Source organism: Triticum dicoccoides, chromosome 7B, assembly GCF_002162155.2.
Source record: "Triticum dicoccoides isolate Atlit2015 ecotype Zavitan chromosome 7B, WEW_v2.0, whole genome shotgun sequence".
Taxonomy (NCBI): Eukaryota; Viridiplantae; Streptophyta; class Magnoliopsida; order Poales; family Poaceae; genus Triticum; species Triticum dicoccoides.
Window position 1 is genome coordinate 412,489,283 of NC_041393.1, and position 25,193 is coordinate 412,514,475.

Consider the following 25,193-nt stretch of genomic DNA (forward strand, 5'->3'; position numbering starts at 1 on the left):
TGATTTGCCTTACTCGATTCACCCAGGCAACACCAAGATGTATCTGGATTTGAAGGAAAGTTTTTGGTGGCAGGAATGAAGAAGGATATTGCCGAGTATGTGGCAGTATGCGATATATGTCAGGGAGTTAACGCAGAGCATTAGAAACCAACAGGATTGCTACAGCCATTACCGATACCCGAATGGAAGTGGGATAAACTTGGCATGGATTTTATCACTGGATTACCCAGGACTCGTTTAGGCTATGACTCTATCTGGGTTGTAGTTGATCGTTTGATGAAAGTAGCCCATTTCATCCCGGTGAATACAACCTATACGAGTGCAAAGTTGGCGAAGATATACATGACCAGGATCATATGTCTGCATGGAGTTCCGAGGACCATTGTATTAGATAGCGGAACACAATTTACTTCAAAGTTTTGGAATCAGTTGCATGAAACTTTGGGTACCAGGCTAGAGTTCAGTACAACCTTTCATCCACAAACAGATGGACAGACCGAGAGAGTCAATCCGATTCTGGAGGACATGTTGAGAGCCTGTGCACTAGACTATGGATCTAGTTGGGAAGAAAATTTGCCCTATGTAGAGTTCTCTTATAACAACAGTTATCAAGCCAGATTGAAGATGGCCCCTTTTGAAGCTTTGTACGGAAGGAGGTGCAAGACACCGTTATCATGGGATGAAGTTGGAGATCGACAATTGTTCGGACCATACTTAATCAGAGACTCTGAAGAGAAGGTTAAGTTGATTCAAGACAGACTCAAGGTAGCCCAGTCAAGGCAGAAGAGTTATGCGGATACTAAACGCAAGGAGATAGTTTACAAAGTCAGAGATAGAGCATATATTCGTGTGTCCCCACTTCAAGGAGTTAAACGTTTTGGAGTCAAGGGAAAGTTAGCACCATGTTTTGTGGGACCATACAGAGTTTTGGAACGCATGGGAGAAGTTGCCTATAAGTTGGAATTTCCCGAAGGATTGTCAGGAGTTCATGATGTGTTCCATGTTTCCCAGCTGAAGAAGTGCCACACAGAGATGGCCGATATTCCTCTGAGAGATACAGTGCCACTGGAAGCAATTCAGTTGGATAGTGATCTGACCTATGAAGAGAAGCCAGTCAAGATTCTTGAGTTTTCGAGTCAAGTTACCCGCAACAAGGTTATCAAGTTTTGCAAAGTTCAGTGGAGGCACCATACAGAGGAGGAAGCCACCTGGGAGCAAGAAGAAGATCTTCGCAAGGACCACCCAAACCTTTTTACTGACCAACCCGAATCTCGAGGGCGAGATTCATCTTAAGGGGGGTAGGTTTGTAACATCCCAATTTTCAATTTGGATGTTATACATAGATCATCATAGGCATATCATATTTATTTTTGCATTTTGGTTGTGATCCTAGAAATCTTAAGCAACTCAAGGACCCAAGGAGAGAGTTGGAGGTTTCACAAAATTCATATTTGAATTTATTTCAAATTTGAAAAGTGGATCAATTTGATTTTATTATTTTTCTCTCTAATTGTTTCCAATAATAAAAGTAAATGAGAGAACATAATATGACTTCTTCAATAGCAGAGAAATATTGGAGAAAGAATTTTAAAATCAAATTATTATTTTATTTGTATTTTTATTTCCTATTTTATTTGAATTAGAGAAAAAATTGCATTTTTGAAAATTTCATTTTATCCAGAAAAATGTTCATCTTGTCCCAAATATTAGGTTTGGACGATGAAAATTATTTCTGGAATTTTTAGAATTTTTTTATATTTATTTAGGATTTTTCTCTGCGGCGAAATTTATTAAAAAAAGAGTCGGGCGAAGTGGGTCGAAGCCAAGCCGGGCCGTCAGGCCGCCGCCTTCCCCGCACGCCGTGCCGGACTCCTAGGAGTCCGAGCCGCCGCCGCCGGCCAACTTGGAGGCCAAGTCGGAGCCGAGCCCCCCCTTGGACTTTACATATCGCCCCGCCGCCGCATTCTCCTCCCCACCAGAGCCGCCGCCGCCCGCAGACCACACCACCGCCGAGCTCCGCCGCCGCCGCCATAGCCCGTTGCCGTCGCCGCCCTCTAGCGCCACCGCCCCGTGCTGCTACTGCCGATGCCGCCGCAGAGCCCCGCACCACCGTCACCGCATGCCACTGCCCGTAGCGACGCCGCCTCACCCGACGCCGTCGCAGCCGGTCGGATCCGCCGCCAACCGATCAACCCCGGTTAACCAGTATAACTGCCGACCGTCCTGGTTTTTTACGTTTTTTTGGTTTTAGGGTTTAGATCGGTTTAGTTTTCGTTTTAGTTTATAAATGTTTGCTCGTTCATACGTTTTAACGAACAGTTTTCATTCGTTTAGTTTTGTTAACGAACGTTCACGCCGTAGTTTTTTCCTTTTTAGTTTTATTTTTGGTCAGGGACCTATCCGCGAATAGTTTTCTCGTGATTTAGCCCTTGATCTTAAAACTAGCGTAACTTTTTGTTCGTCTGTCCAAATTAGATGAAACCAGCGCCTAAATCTTCGTAACGTTCTGTTCGTTCCAGTTAACCAACTTGAACATGATTTTGACACTTTAAAATTTGACTTTAGTTCAGATTGGTAAACGATCTTGTTTTGTTTGTATCTTGAGTTTTGTTTCTCTGTCTGAGTTGTTTCTTTTTGCAGATCGTAGCTAATCACATGTATCTACTGTTAAGATCTAATCCACATGATAATAATGTTGTTAGTTTTGTTTTATGTTTAGTTTAGAAGTTCGTTTGTTTCGTGGTTTGGTTTGGATCTTTTCTCGTTTTCTCGTTGTTTCGTTTGAGTGACTGCTTATGTATGCTATTGTTTGTCTATGCTAGATTACCCGGAGTGTGAAGCTTGTGACTACGAATCTCTAGAGTTTGTAGATCGTTAGCAAGACAAGTTACACTTTGATCATACTCTTCTATACCCAATTTTTACTATGCATTAGTATTGCTCCTCAAATATTTGCGTGAGTAGGATTGGGAACATGTGGTTTGGTTGTAGTACTTGAGGTAGGAACCAAATACCTTTTTGATCACCCCGGGAATATACGTTGTGCTTTATTATTGCTTAGCCATGCTTGTAGACGGGGATTGGATCATGATTCACATGGAAGTTATGAGAGTTATTAATCCTGGATAACATTAAGGTGGCAACTTTAATACACATCTAGGTGGATTGGTTGGGGCACCTGGGGAACCCAGTGTTGTCCATTAAGGGAAATCCCGGGGTATCCGTGTGATTTTTCCTCGGTTTGCCACCCAGGCTCAAAGGGATCATATGATATTTCATGACTAGAAACTTCCGTGTGCACCCACAAGCCATTATGGGCTCTGGCATAGTTGAGTAAGTTGTATGAGCTCCCGAAGAGGCTGACTAGCAGATGTAGAGGGAAAGTAGGTGTACCGGTCTGCCCTGGGTAGGGAGTTAATGCTTCAGAAAGACTATGTCTCAATCATCCGATCATGGATGCGGTCGAGTCTCGTGGGAAAAAGTGCGCAACCTCTGTATAGTGTATAAACTAATCATGGTTAGCCGTGTCCCCGGTTATAGACATCTTGAGTATCTGGAATTGGATATTAATGTTGATCTCATCACTCTTTAATTAAATGAATGGGGTTTAGTGATGATATTGTTTAATTGGGATTTGAGTTGGGGGAACCTTCTCAAATATTTGGAACAACTTGGGAGTAGTTAAATAATTTATTCCTTTGTTGTAGGGAAAAACTAGCTTTATGCAAAATCATAAACATAGAGCCTCCACCAACCAAATATTGCATGTAGATATAGTTCTTGCATTTTCATTGCTCTACAGTGTAACTGTGCCAGCATATTCAATGTGCTGACCTACACGGCTGCAACGTCTCATGTTGCAGACTACTCAGACGACGAATAAGGTGCGATAGCTCATTGTCTTGCACTCAGCTATGCCGTTGGAGTTGATGGACTCACTTACCTTCGAAGCTTCCGCAGTTATTTAGTTTAGATGGCCTTCAGCCATGATATTTTTGTGTAATCATACTCTTTATAAGGACTCGATGTAATAAGTGTGTGATTGAACTCTGTTATAATTCCTCGAGTACTGTGCGTGTTAGCATTACCGACCAGGGATGCCACTAATGCACAGGGACTTCGGTCCATTGGAATCATGGTCGCTACACGGATGGTCTCCCAAGCATCGTGTGCAGTCTCGCAGTTGGCCACCGCCATCATCACCGTGTCTGGGACGGACTGGGAGAGAGCATCGAATGCCTCATCATCCTTTCCCTGGTCAAGCTCTGCAGTGCCCTCCAACGCCGTCCAAACAGCGAACGGGCGGAGCAGCACTCTCATCTTCACGGCCCAGAGACTGTAGTTGGAGTCGTTGAGCATTGGATATTGGATCGGGACGCTGCCAGTCCTCGTCGGCGCGCACTGCACGACCACGGCACCCCCATCTCCGGGCCTCTTTGCTGGCGGCGTGTACTTCCCATCACCGCTGCCACCGCCGCTGATCTGATCCTTATTTGGCGATGTATCCCATCGCCAATCACCGCCGCCACAACTCCTCCTCGCTCCGCCGTCGTGCACCACTTCCCGTGAACCAACGCTCTGAATACCAAATGTTGGATCAAGGCCTGGATCAACACACGCGAGGTGGGGACACACACAACCTGAACCTTGCAAAGTTCAGACGAACAGAGGGAAGAGGAGAGACTCTCAAACGCAGCAGTTTTGTGACGCCTCAAATTGTGCCTTTTCTGTTTCCTTCCTTTTATTCTCAAGCGTAACAAACTCACAGCATGCACTGCCCACGATCCGTTTTACCCACACCATCCCAGCACGCCCATGATTACAACAGCAAAGAAAGCGACTAAGTCTGAAGAAAAAAAGACTAGCCTGACAGTAACATGTCTAAACTGAACCTGACCGTGTACACTGCACGTTTCAGGATTATTTAGAAAACTAGTAACTGAAAATTGAACAAATGCAACTAGATTAACGTAACACGGTGCCCCTGGCTGCCGCATGATAGCTAGCTAGCTGCGAGCCTCTACTGGGCGTGCCCGTGCGTGCTAGCTACCTAGCCGCTGGCTAATAGCATGCATAGTCACGCGCTGGCTAGCCGCTGCATGCGCCGCGACCCACAGACAACTAGCTGCTGCATGCCCCTACAAGCGCAGCCGCCCTCGAGCCACTGGACATTGCGTGCGCCCTCAAGCCTGCGCCCGTAGAGTATAGCACCGGAGCTCGTGCACCCGCGGAGCTTAGCACCGGAGCTCGCATGTCCGTGAAGGTCAATGCTGGAGCTCGTCACCACCGTGGATACGTGGTCTGGCTAGGTCGTACACAGTGTGCTCGTGAAATGCCTTCAAGTAGGAAGAAAATATGAGGGGTCAAAATGGACACGCCGGGTCATTGTCCGGGCGTGTCCGCGGATGTTTGTGGGATGATTTGCTCATTATGGTTGTAGAAACTCTAACTGCCCACCTCTGTTTGTCCATGTTTTTTTTCTTTTTTTTCGAAAAGGGGGGACTTCCCGGCCTCTGCATCAGAACGATGCATACAGCCACATTTATAAATAAAATAGGTTCAACAATGTCTTAGAGTCTTGAAACAAAATAAAGGCGAGCTCACATAGAGCCACAACGCCAAAACAAGAAAAGGCCATAAAGCCACAACCGGCTGGCATAATAAAGATAGGAAAACTAATCACCTATCCTATTACATGAGCGCCATCCAAACCGGTTGAAGATATCCCGCGCTACCATCTCCCACCAGACAGATCCAGTAACCAAACACTCCCTGGCCTCCGTCAGAGTGAGTAAGGACCACATACGGATCAGCGCCGTAGCACGGAATACAACCTGCAAAAAATGAATAGTAGTTATTCTGTTAAAAGCCAAATCATTTCTGCAGTTCCAAATTGCCCATAACAACGCACAAACTCCTACACGAATATGTCTAGCTGTATCGGACTCTATCCCATCCAGCCACGTTCCAAATAACGAACCGACCGAACTCGGAGGAGTAATGTTAAAGGCAATTTGCACGGTGCGCCACAGAATTCTTGCCAACGGGCACTCAAAGAAGAGATGCTTAATGGTCTTGTCCCGATCACAGAAACTACACCTAGTAGATCCTGTCCAATTGCGCTTAACCAAGTTGTCCTTTGTTAAAATGACCTGTTTATGGACAAACCACATAAACACTTTAATTTTCAAAGGAACTTTTACTTTCCAAACATGTTTGGAGCTAGGAATGACACTCGAGTTAGTAACATCGATGTACATCGACTTAACAGTAAATTATCCAGACCTAGTAAGTTTCCAACACAACTGATCAGGCTGATGAGCTAGCTGGACTTCCATCAGTCTACGCACCAGATGAAGCCAAGCTTCCCATCTATCACCAATAAGCACCCTCCGAAACTGAATATTAAGGGGAATGGACTGCATAATCGTTGCAACTAGCGCATCACATCACTGGACAATACGATATAGGGTTGGGTACTGGAGTGCCAATGGTGTATCACCAAGCCAAGTATCCTCCCAGAAACGTGTATCATTGCCATCACCGACAATAAACTTTGTTCTATTAAAGAAGGCTGCCTTAACTCTCATAAGCCCCTTCCAAAACGGCAAATCAGTTGGTCTCACTGTCACCTGTGACAAAGTTTTGGAATGCAGATACTTGTTACGAAGAATCTGCACCCAAGTTGCGTCAGTCTCAACTGATAGCTTATACAACCACTTACTAAGCAAGCATTTGTTCTTGACCTCAAGATTATCGATACCCAAACCCCCTTGGTCCTTTGGTCTACAAATAACATCCCACTTGGCGAGTCTATACTTTCTCTTAAGTTCATCACTCTGCCAAAAAAATCTTGATCGATAGAAGTCCAGCCTTTTCCTAACCCCAACCGGAACCTCAAAGAAAGATAGTAGGAACATCGGCATACTCATGAGCACCGAATTAATAAGAATTAACCGGCCTCCATAAGACATAAGTTTGCCCTTCCGCAACTAAGTTTCTTTTCGAATCGATCTTCGATGCATTTCCACTCTCTGTTGTTAGCTTACGATGGTGAATGGGTATACCTAGGTAAGTGTCACATCCCTAGTTCTGACAATGCCTAGTGCATGCATTAGAGTGTTACATCATGTTTAAATTTCATTTAAACCTGAGATGGGATTGACTAAGCCCTAGCACCAAATGAATTCAACTAGGGTCAAAATAAAACCTTTTTCATTGAACTCAAAATGTCCTCTAAAAATGTTCAACATTTCTGGTTTGAGGTGGAAGCATCTACCAAAAATGGTTTATATTTTTGCAGGACATATTTGGTCACTGAATTAAATCTTATAGTATTTTCATTTGGGCATTTAAATGCTATTAAATATTTCAAATGCTCAAATAATCATAAACTAAAATGTTTACTGTTGGATATATTCTAAACAGTAGCCATGATTAGTTTCATGATTTTTGAAAGTGTCTGAGTATTTTTAATAAAGCCCTAAATTTACAGAATAATAGAAAACTGAGATATTAGAAAAAGGGAGATAGAGAGAGAGGATACCTGGCCACTTACCCAGCCCAGCAGTGCGGCCCACTGGCCCAACTGCCAGTCGTCGTCTCCACCGCGCCAGTCGGACGCCGAGCGCGTGCCCGACGCGCGCGCACGGCCGTGCTGCCACGCCACCTGCCTGCCTGCCTGCGTCCTCGGGACAGCGCAACGCCGCGGGTCTTCCTCCTCGGTGCCGTCCCGATCGATCCGGCCTCCCATTCGCCCCCCTACGCCTCTCCTCGCCCGTTCCCCGCCATGGCCGAAGCCTCCATGGACGCGCTGCCGTAACCCCGCACCCACAGCCACTGCCCCACCTCTCCGACGTGATCCCGAGCTCCGCCACGACGTCGTCGTCCTCTCCATCGAGTCACGCGGCGCCAGAAGCTCTGCTGCATCTCCAACGCCGCCGTTTCCGACCTCGGGTGCCGGTGATCCCCGCCGTCGATTCGCCGGACCCCGTGCCTCCCCTGCCTCGCCAGCAGCACCAGAAGAACCGCGGTGAGCCGCTGCATCGTTTCCCCCATGCCTCGTTGCCTAATTCGCCCCCTAGCCACATCAACCACCGGAGCCGAGAGCTTTTCGCCGCCGGCCATGTCGCCGCCATAGCCACGGTTGCCTAGAGCTGCAACCGAGCACGCAGCCGTGCTCAGTGCACCCCCAGGAGGCCATAGCACCCATCCGCACCCTCTACTGTGCTTCCTAACGCCGACTCCGAGCTCACCCGAACTCCGGCGGCTACCTAGCTCGTCGCCGGCGCCGATTCCGACCGCCCCGACCCCAACCGACTCCACAGGAAGACGCGGCGCTCTTCCAGCTATCCGTAGAGCCCCTCCTCCGTCCGTTTGGTCGCCGGAGCAAGAAACCCGAAGGCCTCCGCCGCCTCGGCCTCGCCGGCGACTCACCGCCGGCGGGTTAGGCCCTGCTGACCAGGAGTTTGACCCCCCCCCCTGGGTCGATGACAGGTGGGGCCAGCCCCCCCTGTTAATTAGTTTAGTTATTTTAATTTAATTACCCCCTGCTGACACTGACATGTGGGCCCTAGTGCCCTAATCTTTAATTAAGCTAAACTAAACCCCCCTGTTTAACCCGTGTCACTGACGTGTGGACCCCACACGTCAGGTTTGACCTGGACCGCCCTGTTGACCTGATGACGTCAGGGTGAGGTCATGCTGACGCAATATTCATTTTCTGGAATTTAGTTTATTTTATAAATAATCAGAAAATTCCAGAAAATAGCTAAAACTTCAATAAATCATAGAAAATTAACCGTAACTCCAAATGAAATAATTTATATATGAAAAATTATCAGAAAAATTCAAGGAATCCATCTGTACCATTTTCATGCATGTTAGAACAACTTATAGCTGCTGTTTAGCACAAATCAATTAAATGGCATTTGATTAATCACATATGGAGTTTGAATTTGAATCTTGCACTCAAACCAACTTCATTTAATCTGTTGCTAGTTGCATTAGCTCAAAACACATTCATTTTGCCATGTCATGATCATGCATCATATTGTGCATTGCATTGATTGTGTTCCCTTCTGTGTTGCCGGTATTTGTCCCCTCTCGATAGACGTGATACCGATGATGTGATCGTTGACACTGATGAAGACTCAATGTTATCTTCAGAAGTGCCAGGCAAGCAAAACCCCCTCGTTCATTCCGATAAAATCCCACTCTCTCGCTCCTGCTCTCTTTTACTGCATTAGGACAACAACGACATATTTGTTACTTGCTGTGGTAGCTGAACCCCTTCATCCTTTGCATGACCTGTCATTGCCACAGTAAATAGATGAAACCCACTAGCATGAGTAGGAGTTGTTTGAGCCCTGATGTGCCTACTCATTCATGCTTGTTTGTCATGCCTGCTACTGCTTAGAGTTGAGTCAGGTCTGATTCATCGAGGATGAATCAGAGGTGTGTGAACATGTCCTACTATGTGTGAGCTAAGTGTGTGAACACGATTTGGTAAAAGGTGTCGGTGAGAGGCCATGTAGGAGTACATGGTGGGTTGTCTCATTGAAGCCGTCCTTAGGAACTGAGTTCTGTGTTTGTGATCCATGATTCAGCTACTACCATGCATTGGGCCCTGAAATATGACCCCGCTCGACTTCTTATTCACCCTAGTCCTCTGTCCAGGAGTTGCAAGTAGTTTCTGGTGTTTGTAGTATGCTGGAGGCCGTGGACAGCGCTGACCGTAGGGGTGGGCTGTGATGCGGTAGGCACGTGGCCGGGTAAACCGGGCACCCGTTTGGTGTCACGGAACCCTGTTCACATCGTTTGGGGCTGTGAGCAAAACTCCGGCCGGATCTCCTCATGGATGGAACCCGAATAGGCGATAAACCTGGACTAGAGACTTAGGTGTTTAGGTAGGTCGTGGTCTACACCCACGTCGGCTTTCGCTTGAAGTCTGCCGAGCACATGTCGTGTGCAGACGCTAAGTGGTGGAAACATGTATGAAGAAGTACACCCCTGCAGGGTTAACATCATCTATTCGAATAGCCGTGTCCGCGGAAAAGGACTTCTGGGTTGCTTATATCAGTTCATAGACAAGTGAAAGTGGATACTCTAAAATACGCAAGATAAGCGTGAGTGCTATGGATGGCGTTCTCGCAGGGAGACGGGAGCGGATCCATAGTGGTGTATTGATATGGTGAATATGTGGACTCGTGTGCGCCACCTCAAAAGTTACATTGCAGTCGTAGTTCAGGATAGCCACCGAGTCAAAGCTGGCTTGCTGCAGTTAAACCCCACCATCCCTTTGTTGATAATGATGCATATGTAGTTAGTTCTGATGTAAGTCTTGCTGGGTACATTTGTACTCACGTTTGCCTATTTTATGTTTTTGCAGAGAGACTTCGGTCTCACAAATAGTTTCGCGTGGACTTAGACGTTTAGCTTGTTACCTCAGCTACGATCTTGTGCCCTCGGCAGGATCTGGTAGATAGTCAGGCTTCTCAGCCTTTTTCATTTCTAGATGTCTGTACTCAGACATGATAGCTTCCGCTTGTGCTTTGACTTGTATGCTCTGATTGTTGGGTCATGAGACCCATGTTTGTAATATCTCACTCCTCGGAGCCTATTGAATATTTACTTGTGTCGTAGAGTCATGTTGTGATGCCATGTTGTATTTGCACATATCGAGCATATTGTGTGTATGTTATTGAAATGCTTGGTATGTGTGGGATCTGGCTATCTAGTTGTTTATCCTTAGTAGCCTCTCTTACCGGGAAATGTCTCCTAGTGTTTCCACTGAGCCATGGTAGCTTGCTGCTGCTCCGGAACACATAGGCTGGCCGGCATGTGTCCTTCTTCGTTCCTGTGCCTGTCCCTTCGGGGAAATGTCACGCGATGAATACCGGAGTCCTGTCAGCCCGCTACAGCCCGGTTCACCGGAGTCCTGCTAGCCCAGTGCTACAGCCTGGATTCACTCGCTGATGACCGACACGTTCGATGTTGGGTCATGGATGCCTGTCCCTGTAAGTCTGTGCCACTTTGGGTTTACGACTAGCTATGTCAGCCCGGGCTCCTTATCATATGGATGCTAGCGACACTGTCATATACGTGTGCCAAAAGGCGCAAACGGTCTCGGGCAAAGGTAAGGCGACACCCGTGGGAATACCGTGCGTGAGGCCGCAAAGTGATATGAGGTGTTACATGCTAGATCGATGTGGCATTGAGTCGGGGTCCTGACAGCGTTGGTATCAGAGCTTGACTGCCTGTAGGATTACCAAGCCAAACTGGTCGAAGTTGAGTCTAGAAATTCTTTAGTTATATAAGGGAATTGATTGTGGGATGGAACGTAAGGCTCTTTTTTACTCCTTATACCTCATGGCCTTCTGATCTGAGTCATCATCTTCTCTTCTACGGGGATTAAGAACTAGGCTATCTCTTCTTTCTATCAGGATCACGTGTTACTAATCTGCAGACTTGTAGGATTGATGGTTCTAAGCTTGAGTTCAGTTTCTACTTCTGTATGTTAACTGTTGATCTCGAGACCTTGATATTGTGCTTCTGAGTGGTTATGCCACCATTTTTGTGAATGTCTCAAATCTTTTCTGAGCATTTACAGCCGTTATGCTGTCCGAGTCATTCCAGGTTTCTAAATAGTCTGATGCATTTGCAAAATCCTTTCCCTCTGGTTTCGATGTTCCTTTATGCCAGCTCAATCACACTAATTGTTGAGTTGAGGTATTCTATTGCCTTGACATTATGTTGGAGTTACTAATATGACCCTAGGTGTCTCAGGGGATCATCTAGTAGTCTAGCCATGATTTATGTTCCAGTGTGATGACTCTGGCCGTCATTATCGAAAGCATCCCGTGATGCCATTTAGTAGTAGGTATTCTATCCCTGGGTTTTGAACCCGAGATTCACCCTACCTGCTTCATGTTGATAGTTTTGCTCGTTCCTTTAGGTTATTAGTAACCTTTGCATTAGTCCTCGATGTTCGTGGTATTCCTTTCTTCCAAATACTATGAACCGCTTATGGCAGATGTTCCTCGCTGATCGAAAGATCACAATCAGAGTGCTCTCGATGGGTTCTCGATTCTACATTGTGACTCTGCCAGTTCTACCTTTCTGCATGGGTTATCCGGAAGAAATATGTGGAATTCGTTCGACATGCTAAACCATGCACCCACAACTCAGAAAATTATATGTTCCTTTGAGTTGTCCCTCTTTAGTTGTCTTCTGACCCTCGTCTATCAATTGATAGTCAAGATTATGTGTGCATTCGTTCATCGATGCCTATTACTCTTGTGGTCCGTCAAGCCATTCTATCGCGGAATGACTAGGAGAAACAAACTCCAGTACCTCTTCCATATCTAGGATTGGGTCAAAACAATTGTACTCCGCAGATCAAAATGCCAGTCCAGCTTTTGCTCTGTTCTACCTTGGAGTATTACCATCTTTTATATCGGGATTGTTATAGGAATTGCACACCATCCTATGAACTCTTGGTACAGTAATACTTCTTGCCATCATTGTTCATTCCTCGGTTCCTGTGTTATTGTAACCGGAATGTCGACAAGTGAATCGTGATGTGTGAATTCAATACTCCTAGCAACCTTGTTGCTTGGTAGTTAATGGACAATAATTTCATTCTTAGCGTGTTGGTTTTGAATCATCATTCTAAGGTTGATCATGCTACCTAGTCCTTGTTCTCGGTGCACTCCTCGATCGATGAGTTAGGATTATTTCAAATCTTCGCTCTATTGATCATATCGTCTTGCCTCAAAAGGCAAGATTGTTCTCAAGCCTAGTAATATATTGGTGGTTCGTGATTTTCCGAAGATCTTCTCGGAAGTATTACCAGGTTGTCACCTGACCGCTGTGTTGAGCTCGTGATCAAGTTGGTTTCTTGTGAACCACCCTTCTCCAAGAATCTGTGTTGGATATCCCTGAGCTAGTTGGTTAAGCTAGACAACAACTTGGAGAGTTGGAAGGTAAAAGCTTGCCTGACTTAGTTCGTTCCAAAGGGGTATTCTTGTGTAGTATGTGTTGACGAAAGATGATATCTTCCTCGATTGGTTCCTGTGATCAGTTGCTGGACCTATCATTTTTATCTAACCTTTGATTGGAGTATGGGCTATCATCCAATCAGACCAGAACCAACGATATTCGTAATGTTGTCTTACTCGTGGTTGATCCCTCGAGCATACACCATTATATCTTTCGGGTCTGACCAATGCTATCACTTGTTCACTTAACTATGGAATTCCTTTTAAAAGGAAACCCAGATGAATTGTTGTTGTGCCCATTGACAACATCCTTATCTCCATCATGATTTTGTTGGACAATAAGTTAGTGTTGGAAACTTTTGAAAGCATTTCTTCATGCTAGCTCATGAAGCATGTCGGTTGTAAGGAGTGACTTCCTCTTATACACGTGCATTTGGTGAAAGTTGCCGCCGTGAATTTGAGAAAGATTGTTTTGTTTCCTTTGGAATCATCCCAAATCAGTCATGCACACGTGCGAAGTATTCTGTAGTCTGGAGACTTGCAACCTTCATTCTATATGTGTCCCTAGCACACTAAGCCACTGATTGACTTGTTCAAGGAAAAGAAGTCTATGCTTGGGATCTAATCCATGGACTTGCGTAAAGACTTCGATATCCTCGATTATGGTTCCCCACCTGAACTCGGTAGTGTTTAATTATAAGACTACTACATGGCCATGCTTGTCTGGGACAACGTGTTCACATGTTTGTAGCAGAACCAGCTCATGTTTTGGAGCTTACTATCGTAGTTCATTCCCCGAGAATCTCGCAACGTCATCTCGTCGATTTGTGTTGCAAACTTTCATTTTTCTTCCTAGACTCGATGAGTCTGGAATATTCTGACACCAACCAGATCTGAATCTCAGGCAGATGTGATGGTTGGAACATTTCCCAAGAAATATAATATTGGTCTCACGATAACCGGTAAAGTGGATGTCGTGGCCAACACACCCCGCCGGGAGACCTAATATTGTAGTATCTTGATTGGAGAAGTTGGCCACCTTCCCATAAGGATTTCGTAGGAATTACCTCCGTAACTGTTCCTTATGGATTCTTGTGCTCCCGAAGTCCGACCTTTACTTGATGTTCTAGATATCAAACCATATCTATGAATGGGTTACACTAGCACATCAAGAAGAACATGAGAAGCGGAGTGCTATATGTCTCTCGGTCGATCATCCAGATTTTATTTCCTTGGCCTCGCTAAGATGAAATCTGAGAAGTGTTATCTTCCTTTGCATCTGCATCATCCATCATCATTCATCGTGGTAGCAAGTTGTGTTGCCAGGATCCTTGACACAAATATTGGTAAAACCTTGATGAATGTGGAAATGCTCAAGTTCTTGAGAGCACGCACAAGTGCTACGTGTTATCATCGGCACTAACCGGGATTGCTCCTAGTCTCTTCGGTTATGCTATAACCACTCCAACAGTGAATTCACTCTTTATTGTTGGGTTCTTCCCCAGTTACCAGAATCATTCCCATCATTTGCATTTTGTTCCCAGTTTGCACCGCCAATGTGCCATTCTACCATGGGTCTCTTCCATTTCCGGCGATAAGCAAATTCATCCATTGCGTTGTCTTCAACAAGGTAGTCCACATCATCCAAGCCCGAGTATGCCATTCTACCGACCCCCTCCAAATGATCGCTTGTGATTGCCTTAGGCTGGTATAAAGAGTTTCAATGATCTCTGAATCAAAAGTAATTCTTTTTGCCACTTAAGGGGATATCTCTACGAGTCACCTTCCCTAAGGTGTATCGTTATGGTATCATGGCAACTCAACTCCTCGCTACGTTGACAATCGATTACCACCTTCTTAAGCATGGAATTGTTGTCTACCCAGTGAACCTTTATCATCTGCTTCACTCCATTCCTATGGATGTGTGCTTCATCTCTCAGCTCGAGAGATGTTGCTATGCCTCATTCCGTGAGTTAATCCTGAGTTGTTCGATCTTCGAGGAGATCGACCCTTCTAGAGTCTCTTTCTCTCCAGGTCGTGTTGGCAGGATTTCTCAGAGCAAGACTTCAAGACAATAATGGTGAATGAATCAACGTTCAACTGAAGTGCACCCTGGATCGTGAAGATTATACTAGTTGCGTTTACCTTTCACCTTACCCTACGCTTGAATCTCGAGACGAGATTCTTGTTTAGTGGGGGTGAGTTGTCACATCCCTAGTTCTGACAATGCCTAGTGCATGCATTAGAGTGTTACATCATGTTTAAATTTCATTTAAACCTGAGATGGGGATTGACTAAGCCCTAGCACCAAATGAATTCAACTAGGGTCAAAATAAAACCTTTTTCATTGAACTCAAAATGTCCTCTAAAAATGTTCAACATTTCTGGTTTGAGGTGGAAGCATCTACCAAAAATGGTTTATATTTTTGCAGGACATATTAGGTCACTGAATTAAATCTTATAGTATTTTCATTTGGGCATTTAAATGCTATTAAATATTTCAAATGCTCAAATAATCATAAACTAAAATGTTTACTGTTGGATATATTCTAAACAGTAGCCATGATTAGTTTCATGATTTTTGAAAGTGTCTGAGTATTTTTAATAAAGCCCTAAATTTACAGAATAATAGAAAACTGAGATATTAGAAAAAGGGAGATAGAGAGAGAGGATACCTGGCCACTTACCCAGCCCAGCAGTGCGGCCCACTGGCCCAACTGCCAGTCGTCGTCTCCACCGCGCCAGTCGGACGCCGAGCGCGTGCCCGACGCGCGCGCACGGCCGTGCTGCCACGCCACCTGCCTGCCTGCCTGCGTCCTCGGGACAGCGCAACGCCGCGGGTCTTCCTCCTCGGTGCCGTCCCGATCGATCCGGCCTCCCATTCGCCCCCCTACTCCTCTCCTCGCCCGTTCCCCGCCATGGCCGAAGCCTCCATGGACGCGCTGCCGTAACCCCGCACCCACAGCCACTGCCCCACCTCTCCGACGTGATCCCGAGCTCCGCCACGATGTCGTTGTCCTCTCCATCGAGTCACGCGGCGCCAGAAGCTCTGCTGCATCTCCAACGCTGCCGTTTCTGACCTCGGGTGCCGGTGATCCCCGCCGTCGATTCGCCGGACCCCGTGCCTCCCCTGCCTCGCCAGCAGCACCAGAAGAACCGCGGTGAGCCGCTGCATCGTTTCCCCCATGCCTCGTTGCCTAATTCGCCCCCTAGCCGCATCAACCACCGGAGCCGAGAGCTTTTCGCCGCCGGCCATGTCGCCGCCGTAGCCACGGTTGCCTAGAGCTGCAACCGAGCACGCAGCCGTGCTCAGTGCACCCCCAGGAGGCCATAGCACCCATCCGCACCCTCTGCTGTGCTCCCTAACGCCGACTCCGAGCTCACCCGAACTCCGGTGGCTACCTAGCTCGTCGCCGGCGCTGATTCCGGCCGCCCCGACCCCAACCGACTCCACAGGAAGACGCGGCGCTCTTCCAGCTATCCGTAGAGCCCCTCCTCCGTCCGTTTGGTCGCCGGAGCAAGAAACCCGAAGGCCTCCGCCGCCTCGGCCTCGCCGGCGACTCACCGCCGGCGGGTTAGGCCCTGCTGACCAGGAGTTTGACCCCCCCTGGGTCGATGACAGGTGGGGCCAGCCCCCCCTGTTAATTAGTTTAGTTATTTTAATTTAATTACCCCCTGCTGACACTGACATGTGGGCCCTAGTGCCCTAATCTTTAATTAAGCTAAACTAAACCCCCCTGTTTAACCCGTGTCACTGACGTGTGGACCCCACACGTCAGGTTTGACCTGGACCGCCCTGTTGACCTGATGACGTCAGGGTGAGGTCATGCTGACGCAATATTCATTTTCTGGAATTTAGTTTATTTTATAAATAATCAGAAAATTCCAGAAAATAGCTAAAACTTCAATAAATCATAGAAAATTAACCGTAACTCCAAATGAAATAATTTATATATGAAAAATTATCAGAAAAATTCAAGGAATCCATCTGTACCATTTTCATGCATGTTAGAACAACTTATAGCTGCTGTTTAGCACAAATCAATTAAATGGCATTTGATTAATCACATATGGAGTTTGAATTTGAATCTTGCACTCAAACCAACTTCATTTAATCTGTTGCTAGTTGCATTAGCTCAAAACACATTCATTTTGCCATGTCATGATCATGCATCATATTGTGCATTGCATTGATTGTGTTCCCTTCTGTGTTGCCGGTATTTGTCCCCTCTCGATAGACGTGATACCGATGATGTGATCGTTGACACTGATGAAGACTCAATGTTATCTTCAGAAGTGCCAGGCAAGCAAAACCCCCTCGTTCATTCCGATAAAATCCCACTCTCTCGCTCCTGCTCTCTTTTACTGCATTAGGACAACAACGACATATTTGTTACTTGCTGCGGTAGCTGAACCCCTTCATCCTTTGCATGACCTGTCATTGCCACAGTAAATAGATGAAACCCACTAGCATGAGTAGGAGTTGTTTGAGCCCTGATGTGCCTACTCATTCATGCTTGTTTGTCATGCCTGCTACTGCTTAGAGTTGAGTCAGGTCTGATTCATCGAGGATGAATCAGAGGTGTGTGAACATGTCCTACTATGTGTGAGCTAAGTGTGTGAACACGATTTGGTAAAAGGTGTCGGTGAGAGGCCATGTAGGAGTACATGGTGGGTTGTCTCATTGAAGCCGTCCTTAGGAACTGAGTTCTGTGTTTGTGATCCATGATTCAGCTACTACCATGCATTGGGCCCTGAAATATGACCGCGCTCGACTTCTTATTCACCCTAGTCCTCTGTCCAGGAGTTGCAAGTAGTTTCTGGTGTTTGTAGCTTACTGGAGGCCGTGGACAGCGCTGACCGTAGGGGTGGGCTGTGATGCGGTAGGTACGTGGCACGGTGTACCGGATGCCCGTTTGGTATCTCGGGAACCCTGTTCACATCGTTTGGGGCTGTGAGCGAAACTCCGGCCGGATCTCCTCATGGATGGAACCCGAATAGGCGATAAACCTGGACTAGAGACTTGAGTGTTTAGGTAGGTCGTGGTCTACACCCACGTCGGCTTTCGCTTGAAGTCTGCCGAGCACATGTCGTGTGCAGACGCTAAGTGGTGGAAACATGTATGAAGAAGTACACCCCTGCAGGGTTAACATCATCTATTCGAATAGCCGTGTCCGCGGAAAAGGACTTCTGGGTTGCTTATATCAGTTCATAGACAAGTGAAAGTGGATACTCTAAAATACGCAAGATAAGCGTGAGTGCTATGGATGGCGTTCTCGCAGGGAGACGGGAGCGGATCCATAGTGGTGTATTGATATGGTGAATATGTGGACTCGTGTGCGCCACCTCAAAAGTTACATTGCAGTCGTAGTTCAGGATAGCCACCGAGTCAAAGCTGGCTTGCTGCAGTTAAACCCCACCATCCCTTTGTTGATAATGATGCATATGTAGTTAGTTCTGATGTAAGTCTTGCTGGGTACATTTGTACTCACGTTTGCCTATTTTATGTTTTTGCAGAGAGACTTCGGTCTCACAAATAGTTTCGCGTGGACTTAGACGTTTAGCTTGTTACCTCAGCTACGATCTTGTGCCCTCGGCAGGATCTGGTAGATAGTCAGGCTTCTCAGCCTTTTTCATTTCTAGATGTCTGTACTCAGACATGATAGCTTCCGCTTGTGCTTTGACTTGTATGCTCTGATTGTTGGGCCATGAGACCCATGTTTGTAATATCTCACTCCTCGGAGCCTATTGAATATTTACTTGTGTCGTAGAGTCATGTTGTGATGCCATGTTGTATTTGCACATATCGAGCATATTGTGTGTATGTTATTGAAATGCTTGGTATGTGTGGGATCTGGCTATCTAGTTGTTTATCCTTAGTAGCCTCTCTTACCGGGAAATGTCTCCTAGTGTTTCCACTGAGCCATGGTAGCTTGCTGCTGCTCCGGAACACATAGGCTGGCCGGCATGTGTCCTTCTTCGTTCCTGTGCCTGTCCCTTCGGGGAAATGTCACGCGATGAATACCGGAGTCCTGTCAGCCCGCTACAGCCCGGTTCACCGGAGTCCTGCTAGCCCAGTGCTACAGCCTGGATTCACTCGCTGATGACCGACACGTTCGATGTTGGGTCATGGATGCCTGTCCCTGTAAGTCTGTGCCACTTTGGGTTTACGACTAGCTATGTCAGCCCGGGCTCCTTATCATATGGATGCTAGCGACACTGTCATATACGTGTGCCAAAAGGCGCAAACGGTCCCGGGCAAAGGTAAGGCGACACCCGTGGGAATACCGTGCGTGAGGCCGCAAAGTGATATGAGGTGTTACCTGCTAGATCGATGTGGCATTGAGTCGGGGTCCTGATAGTAAGTAAAAGGTAAAGCCCCTAATTCACATCCAAACAATTGCCTATAAGCCTCTTGTTCCTCCTTGGCTCTACCAAAGCAGAACAACTCACTTTTATGAAAGTTAATCTTTAACCCGGTCAATTGTTCAAATAAGCATAACACCAGCTTCATATTTCTCGCTTTTGCCAAGTCATGCTCCATAAAGATGATTGTATCATCAGCGTACTGTAGAATGGACACACCCCCATCAACTAGGTTAGGCACCAAGCCACCCACCTGACCAGCCTCCTTTGCCCTACCTATGAGAATTGCCAACATGTCAACCACAATGTTGAACAAAGTAGGGGACATTGGATCTCCTTGCCTCAGGCCTTTGTGTGTCTAGAAATAATGCCACATATCATCATTTACTTTAATTCCAACACTCCCTTTTTGCATAAAGGATTCTACCTGGCGTCGCTAAGCCTCATCAAAACCCTTCATGCATAAGGCCTGTTGAAGGAAGGGCCATTTGACTTTGTCGTACGCTTTCTCAAAATCCACTTTGAAAACAACCCCATCAAGCTTTTTCGTGTGGATTTCATCGAGCGTTTCATGAAGGACCACAACCCCCTCAAGGATGTTCCTGTCCGGCATGAAAGCAGTTTGGGTAGGCTGCACAACAGCATGCGCGATATGTGTGGGCCTATTGGTCCCGACCTTGGTGAAAATTTTGAAACTAACATTAAGAAGACAGATGGGCCTGAATTGCTCAATTCTCACAACCTCTGTTTTCTTAGGAAGAAGGGTTATCGTTCCAAAATTGAGCTGAAAAAGCTGAAGCTGTCCAGCGAAAAGATCATTGAACAAAGGCAACAAATCCCCTTTAATGATATGCCAACACTTCTTATAAAACTCCGCTGGAAATCCATCAAGGCCCGACGCCTTGTTATTTTTGATTTGCGAAATGGCCTCCAGCACCTCTTTCCCGGAGAAAGGAGCCGCAAGAATATCATTCTCCACCGTTGTGAGTTGAGGAAGATCCTCAACCCTGGACTCATCCAGAGACACATAATTCTCTTCTGGAGGGCCAAACAGCTGCTTATAGTACTCGGTAATGTACAATTTTAGGTTTTCCTATCCTACAATTGTACCCTCATCTTGCTCAAGCTGAAAGATCCTCTTCTTTCGATGTTTACCATTAGCGATCATGTGAAAGAATTGAGTGTTCGCATCCCCCTGGACTACTCGCCGGACCTTGGCCCGCAACGCCCACTTCAACTCCTCTTCCCTAAGAAGTTCTTTCAGCCTCAATTCTGCATCAAGCTTGGCATGAAGCTCCACGGCCGGCAGCACCGTGGTTTCTGCTTTTACATCCAGGGACTGAATAAGGGAAAGGAGCCTTTCCTTTTCGACCTTATAAATCCCGCTAAGATGCTTAGCCCACCCACGCAGGAACCTCCTCAAATGCCTAATCTTATTCTGCCAGCGCTGAAGCGCAGTCTTGCCTCCTGAATCCTTAGCCCATTCTCTGGCCACGAGATCAAGGGAGCCTTCTCGTTCAAACCAAGACATCTCAAAGGAGAACGCATTTTTGTTCCCTAGGTGGGTGGCCTCACCAGAGTCCACAAATAACGGTGTGTGGTCAGAAATACCACGGGACAAGGCCTGAACTATTACTAGAGGGAACTTCTGTTCCCAATCGACACTGGCCAACACTCGATCCAACTTCTCATACGTCGGATTTGGCAGCGCGTTAGCCCAGGTGAATTTTCTACCTGAGAGCTCAATTTCTCCTAGGTCCAAACTTTCAATGGTAGTATTGAACATGAACGACCATCTGCCGTCAAAGTTATCATTGTTCTTATCCTCACGCCTTCTAATTATATTGAAATCACCCCCACCAGGATAGGCAACTGCTCGGAACCACAAATCTGAACGAGATCAGCCAAGAACTCGGGCTTGAGTTCGGGCTGCGCAGCACCATATACCGCAACCAGAGCCCAATTAAACCCATCTTCCTTCGAACGCACCCGAAACTTGACTACAAAGTCACCCATAACCACACTGCGAACCTCAAGCGCTTCACACCTAACGCCGAGTAAGATTCCACCCGATCTCCCTCTCGGCGGCAAGCAATGCCAATCAAAATCTATACCTCCCGACAAAGTATTTAGAAATTGCGGCGCAAAGTTATCTCTACCCGTCTCCGATAGAGCGATAAAATCTAAACGATGCTCGACAGACGCCTCGGCAAGAAACCTTCTTTTAGCCAAGTCCTTTAGACCTCTGCTATTCCAAAAGATTCCTTTCATAGTTCATCATGGAATTTTTTGCTGTACGAATCCTAGCACTCCTACGCACCGCGGACACCGGGTACACCTTCCGTTTCCACTTGTGTTTAGGGACAGTTTGACTCTGCAACTGGTCCTCACAACCAGTCTCAGAGGGGCTAGCCATAACTATCTCAGTAGAATCATCCTCTAGATCCTCCTCAGTAATAGGTGGCATAAGATCCACACAAAAATTGTCGAGCACCCTGACCCCGACGCATCAACCTCAGAATCACTCATGGGTTTAACAGCTGCAATATTATGAATCATCTCTAAGGCCCGCTCAGCCTCTAGATCCAGAAGATCATTAACAGAATTAGAGATTTCAGTGCCATTACTACCCAGCGAAACTCCTAATTGATTGGCATTTTCAACAATCTCATCATTTGAAAAATGCAGAACGAAATTAGAAGTATTGACCGACATACCAGTAGTGACCTCCATGTCACGAAGCTTGGCCGCCCTCATGGGGCACCGCTGCTGAATGTCGTCCACATCCGGCTGTGCCTGGAGATGGCCACTCACCCGGCGCCCCTCGGGCATCAGATCCTGAATCCCTCCAAATGCAGATGTCGTCCAGAGTCCTGGACCGACGGCTCCTGTGCTCCCGCGCTGCCATCACCCTCGTGCATATCCACGTCAGACTCGTGAGCCGGCGCAGCCAGAAGGCTCTCATCCTCAAACTCAATAACCAGATTATAAATCCTGCCTTGATAAGCCCACTTAACCACTTCTGGCACATACTCAATGTCCAGAATACTAACTAGAACCCGAGCAATCCCGTGAGCTCTGGTGAATGTCATGTCCACACGCTCAGGCTTCCCCACTAAAATTCCCATGCTGGCCACAAACCGAGCATCCTGCAATGGCTTGGAGGGAGCCCCGGAAAATCGCAACCACGCCTGAGTAAGCGGCTTGCCCTGAGGCTCAACATGCTTCCACTCCTGAAACTCAAGGATGCCATCAGTTCCCGGCACCTTACACATCCCAAAACTCAACAACCTCTGCAGATCCTCCACGGAAGGAAACTCAACTCTGAACATCTTATCAGCGAGACTAACAAGGTCCCACTGGAAATCCCCAGGGGCCAACTCTCGAAGCCTCTGCACGATCTGTGTCTCAGACACCTCCCCTCTAGTGACCTTGACAATCCCTGTGGTCATACTCGTGGACTCGTCAGAAACCTCTCGCTCATTTGGAGACTCGAAAAATGTTAGCTCAGCACAGTAAAATCCATACATCATGAGTGACGGTGCCTGATCTCGCAGTAACAGACAATCCCCAGAGTCGTGTGCCAGTTTACCGCAGGTATCACATAACAGAGCCACACACTCCGCAATGAAGTGGCCCTTGTCTCCGCAACGATAACAAAGCATCTTTTCCTTCCTGCACGCCCATTTGGACGCCCTATCAGCCTTAGCCCTATCTGTCAACTCCGCAGACACATCGGTCATAACCTCGTTCTCAGGAACCTGAACAGTAGCAAGAGCCGTCACCACCTCCATAGCGTGACCGGTCAGTACAAGCTCCTCGGCAGCCCCGTCAACTGTCATCTGCTCGACAACAACAGGTGGTGGCAGAGGACGTGGACGGTACCGGGCCCCTCGGCCGCCCCGACCACCACGATGGCCTCGGTAACCTCCTCGCTGCCGATGACCCGGATCAGAAGGCCCCTCAACGAAGCCGCCTGAAGGACCCAAGAACGGCCTCTCAACCGACCCATCACTTTGCCAAGCATAACCACGACCGCCACCCGTGGACGAAGAGCCACGATGCTGGCCAGCCCCATAGGCATCGTAGCCGTCATCCCCCCATTGACCTCGGGGCACAGCCACAGTACCGTTGGACTGCTACGGCATGGGCGGGCGAGCAACGACGTGGGGAGGAGGGGTCGGTGGCCTTGGTGGTGCAGCTCCCCGTCCTGCAGCTACCACCGCAGCATCGCCCGGAACGACCAGCCGAGGGCCGGAGCCCGACCCCCCTCGCCCGCCCGAAGGCCCAGCCGGAACCGGCGGCCTCCCCAATAAAGTAGTGGCTTCCAAGAGCGCCATGTACCAGCTATGACGATTAGCTCAAACAGTGCACAATGTGGCATACTGTATGCATGGTGGGTGGAACTATATACGAACAGATTATTAGTTAGTGAACATATTAGGGATTTGGTATCGAGAAATAAGGGATCGGAGGCTTCCCGAGCTCTCTCAGAGCTCAGGGCACTCTCGGCCGTTGGATGCGTTCTCTTATGCGTTTTCGTCCGTTGGATCAAGAGGTGGGAGGATCTGGGCCGTCGGATCCGGAAGAAACACTGCTGGAATGAATAGTAATGGCAACATAATGTACTCCCTCCGTTCCTAAATAATTGTCTTTCTAGAGATTTCAACAAATGACTACATACGGAGCAAAATGAGTGAATCTACACTCTAAAACATATCTACATACATTCGTATGTTATAGTCCATTTGAGATGGCTAGAAAGACAATTATTTGGGAATGGAGGGAGTAAATACCATGCCCCCACTAGGGCATTTTGGTAATTTCGCGTGGTGGGGGTATAAAAGGGCCGGCTCCCCTGGTGAACCCTAGCCGCTCGCCCCGCCCTACCGTCTCGCCCGTCCCGCCGCCCGCCGTCTCGCCCGCCCCACCGCCCCGCCCCGCCCCGCCCGTCCCGCTCGCTGTGGCCGTGGCCGATGACCACGGCCCCGCCGTCTCGCCCGCCCTACCGCCCCGCCCTGCCCCGCCCGTCCCGCTCGCCGTGGCCGTGGCCGATGACCGCGGCCCCGCCGTCCCGCCCTGCCGTCTTGCCCGTCTGCTTCGACTCCTCCCGCAGCCGCCTCCCTCCCTCACTCGCTCCTCATCCGGCGACGGCGGCAGCGGTCACAGAGGAGAGCAGCGGATCAACGGCGCCGGCGATGGCGTCCGTGGCGGCGGTGGACGGCGCGGCCGCGGCGCTCCGTTCACTGATGTCGCACGTGCAGCAGGTGGCGGCGCGGTCGGGGCGGGCGCCGGAGCAATTTGGGCTTCTATCTTGATGTAAGCAGTCACTATCCCCTTCTCGGCTTCGATTCAAGCAGTTAATACTTTGCCTCCTCTTGCTCGTTCGCCAACATGTGAGAACTAGGAGAAAGGGGTGGAGGCCATGGAGGTCACGGGGCAAGGAAGAAGAGGAGGCCATGGAGGTCGTGGGGGAGATCCGAAGAGGAACAGGAGGCCACGATGGAGGACCACGATGTCGCCCCCATCTTCCCACTCCTTGAAGAATAGCACCCCTTCGAGCCCCATGTTGTGGTCAGTACTCCAATTACCTGCTGCTTCTTAGATTATTAATTAGAGAGACAAGATCAATTGAGTTCATAGTATACTTTGAGTTTGTTTTACTGCCTGGAGAAAGAACGGGAGCCCTTTCTCAAAGTGGCGTTCACGTGGACGACCAAACTGAGTCTTCTTCTTTTTTATATCTCCAAGTACAAATATGGTTTGATTTGACAGAATAGCATAGTCTAAAATGTTGAGATTGTGAGTCTACAAAGACAGTTACAG

At 47.7% G+C, this 25,193-nt stretch overlaps 1 protein-coding gene across 1 annotated transcript; it reads left to right on the forward strand.

Annotated features, from left to right (window-relative positions):
* Positions 1 to 23,716: 23,716 nt before the first annotated feature.
* Positions 23,717 to 24,942, forward strand: LOC119338946 (proline-rich receptor-like protein kinase PERK2). The gene is made up of 3 exons (XM_037611150.1): positions 23,717 to 23,754; positions 24,240 to 24,686; positions 24,775 to 24,942. The coding sequence occupies exons 1-3, from the start codon at positions 23,717 to 23,719 to the stop codon at positions 24,908 to 24,910; spliced, it is 621 nt and encodes a 206-aa protein (XP_037467047.1). The 3' UTR covers positions 24,911 to 24,942.
* The last annotated feature ends 251 nt before the right edge of the window (positions 24,943 to 25,193 follow it).

Bases quoted from the DNA above. Each gene is read 5' to 3' on its own strand.
- LOC119338946 (XM_037611150.1), top strand. From the start codon at position 23,717: ATGACGATTAGCTCAAACAGTGCACAATGTGGCATACT. The intron at 23,755-24,239 runs GTATGCATGGTG...GGTGAACCCTAG, and splicing joins AGTGCACAATGTGGCATACT to CCGCTCGCCCCGCCCTACCG. The intron at 24,687-24,774 runs GTAAGCAGTCAC...TGTGAGAACTAG, and splicing joins ATTTGGGCTTCTATCTTGAT to GAGAAAGGGGTGGAGGCCAT.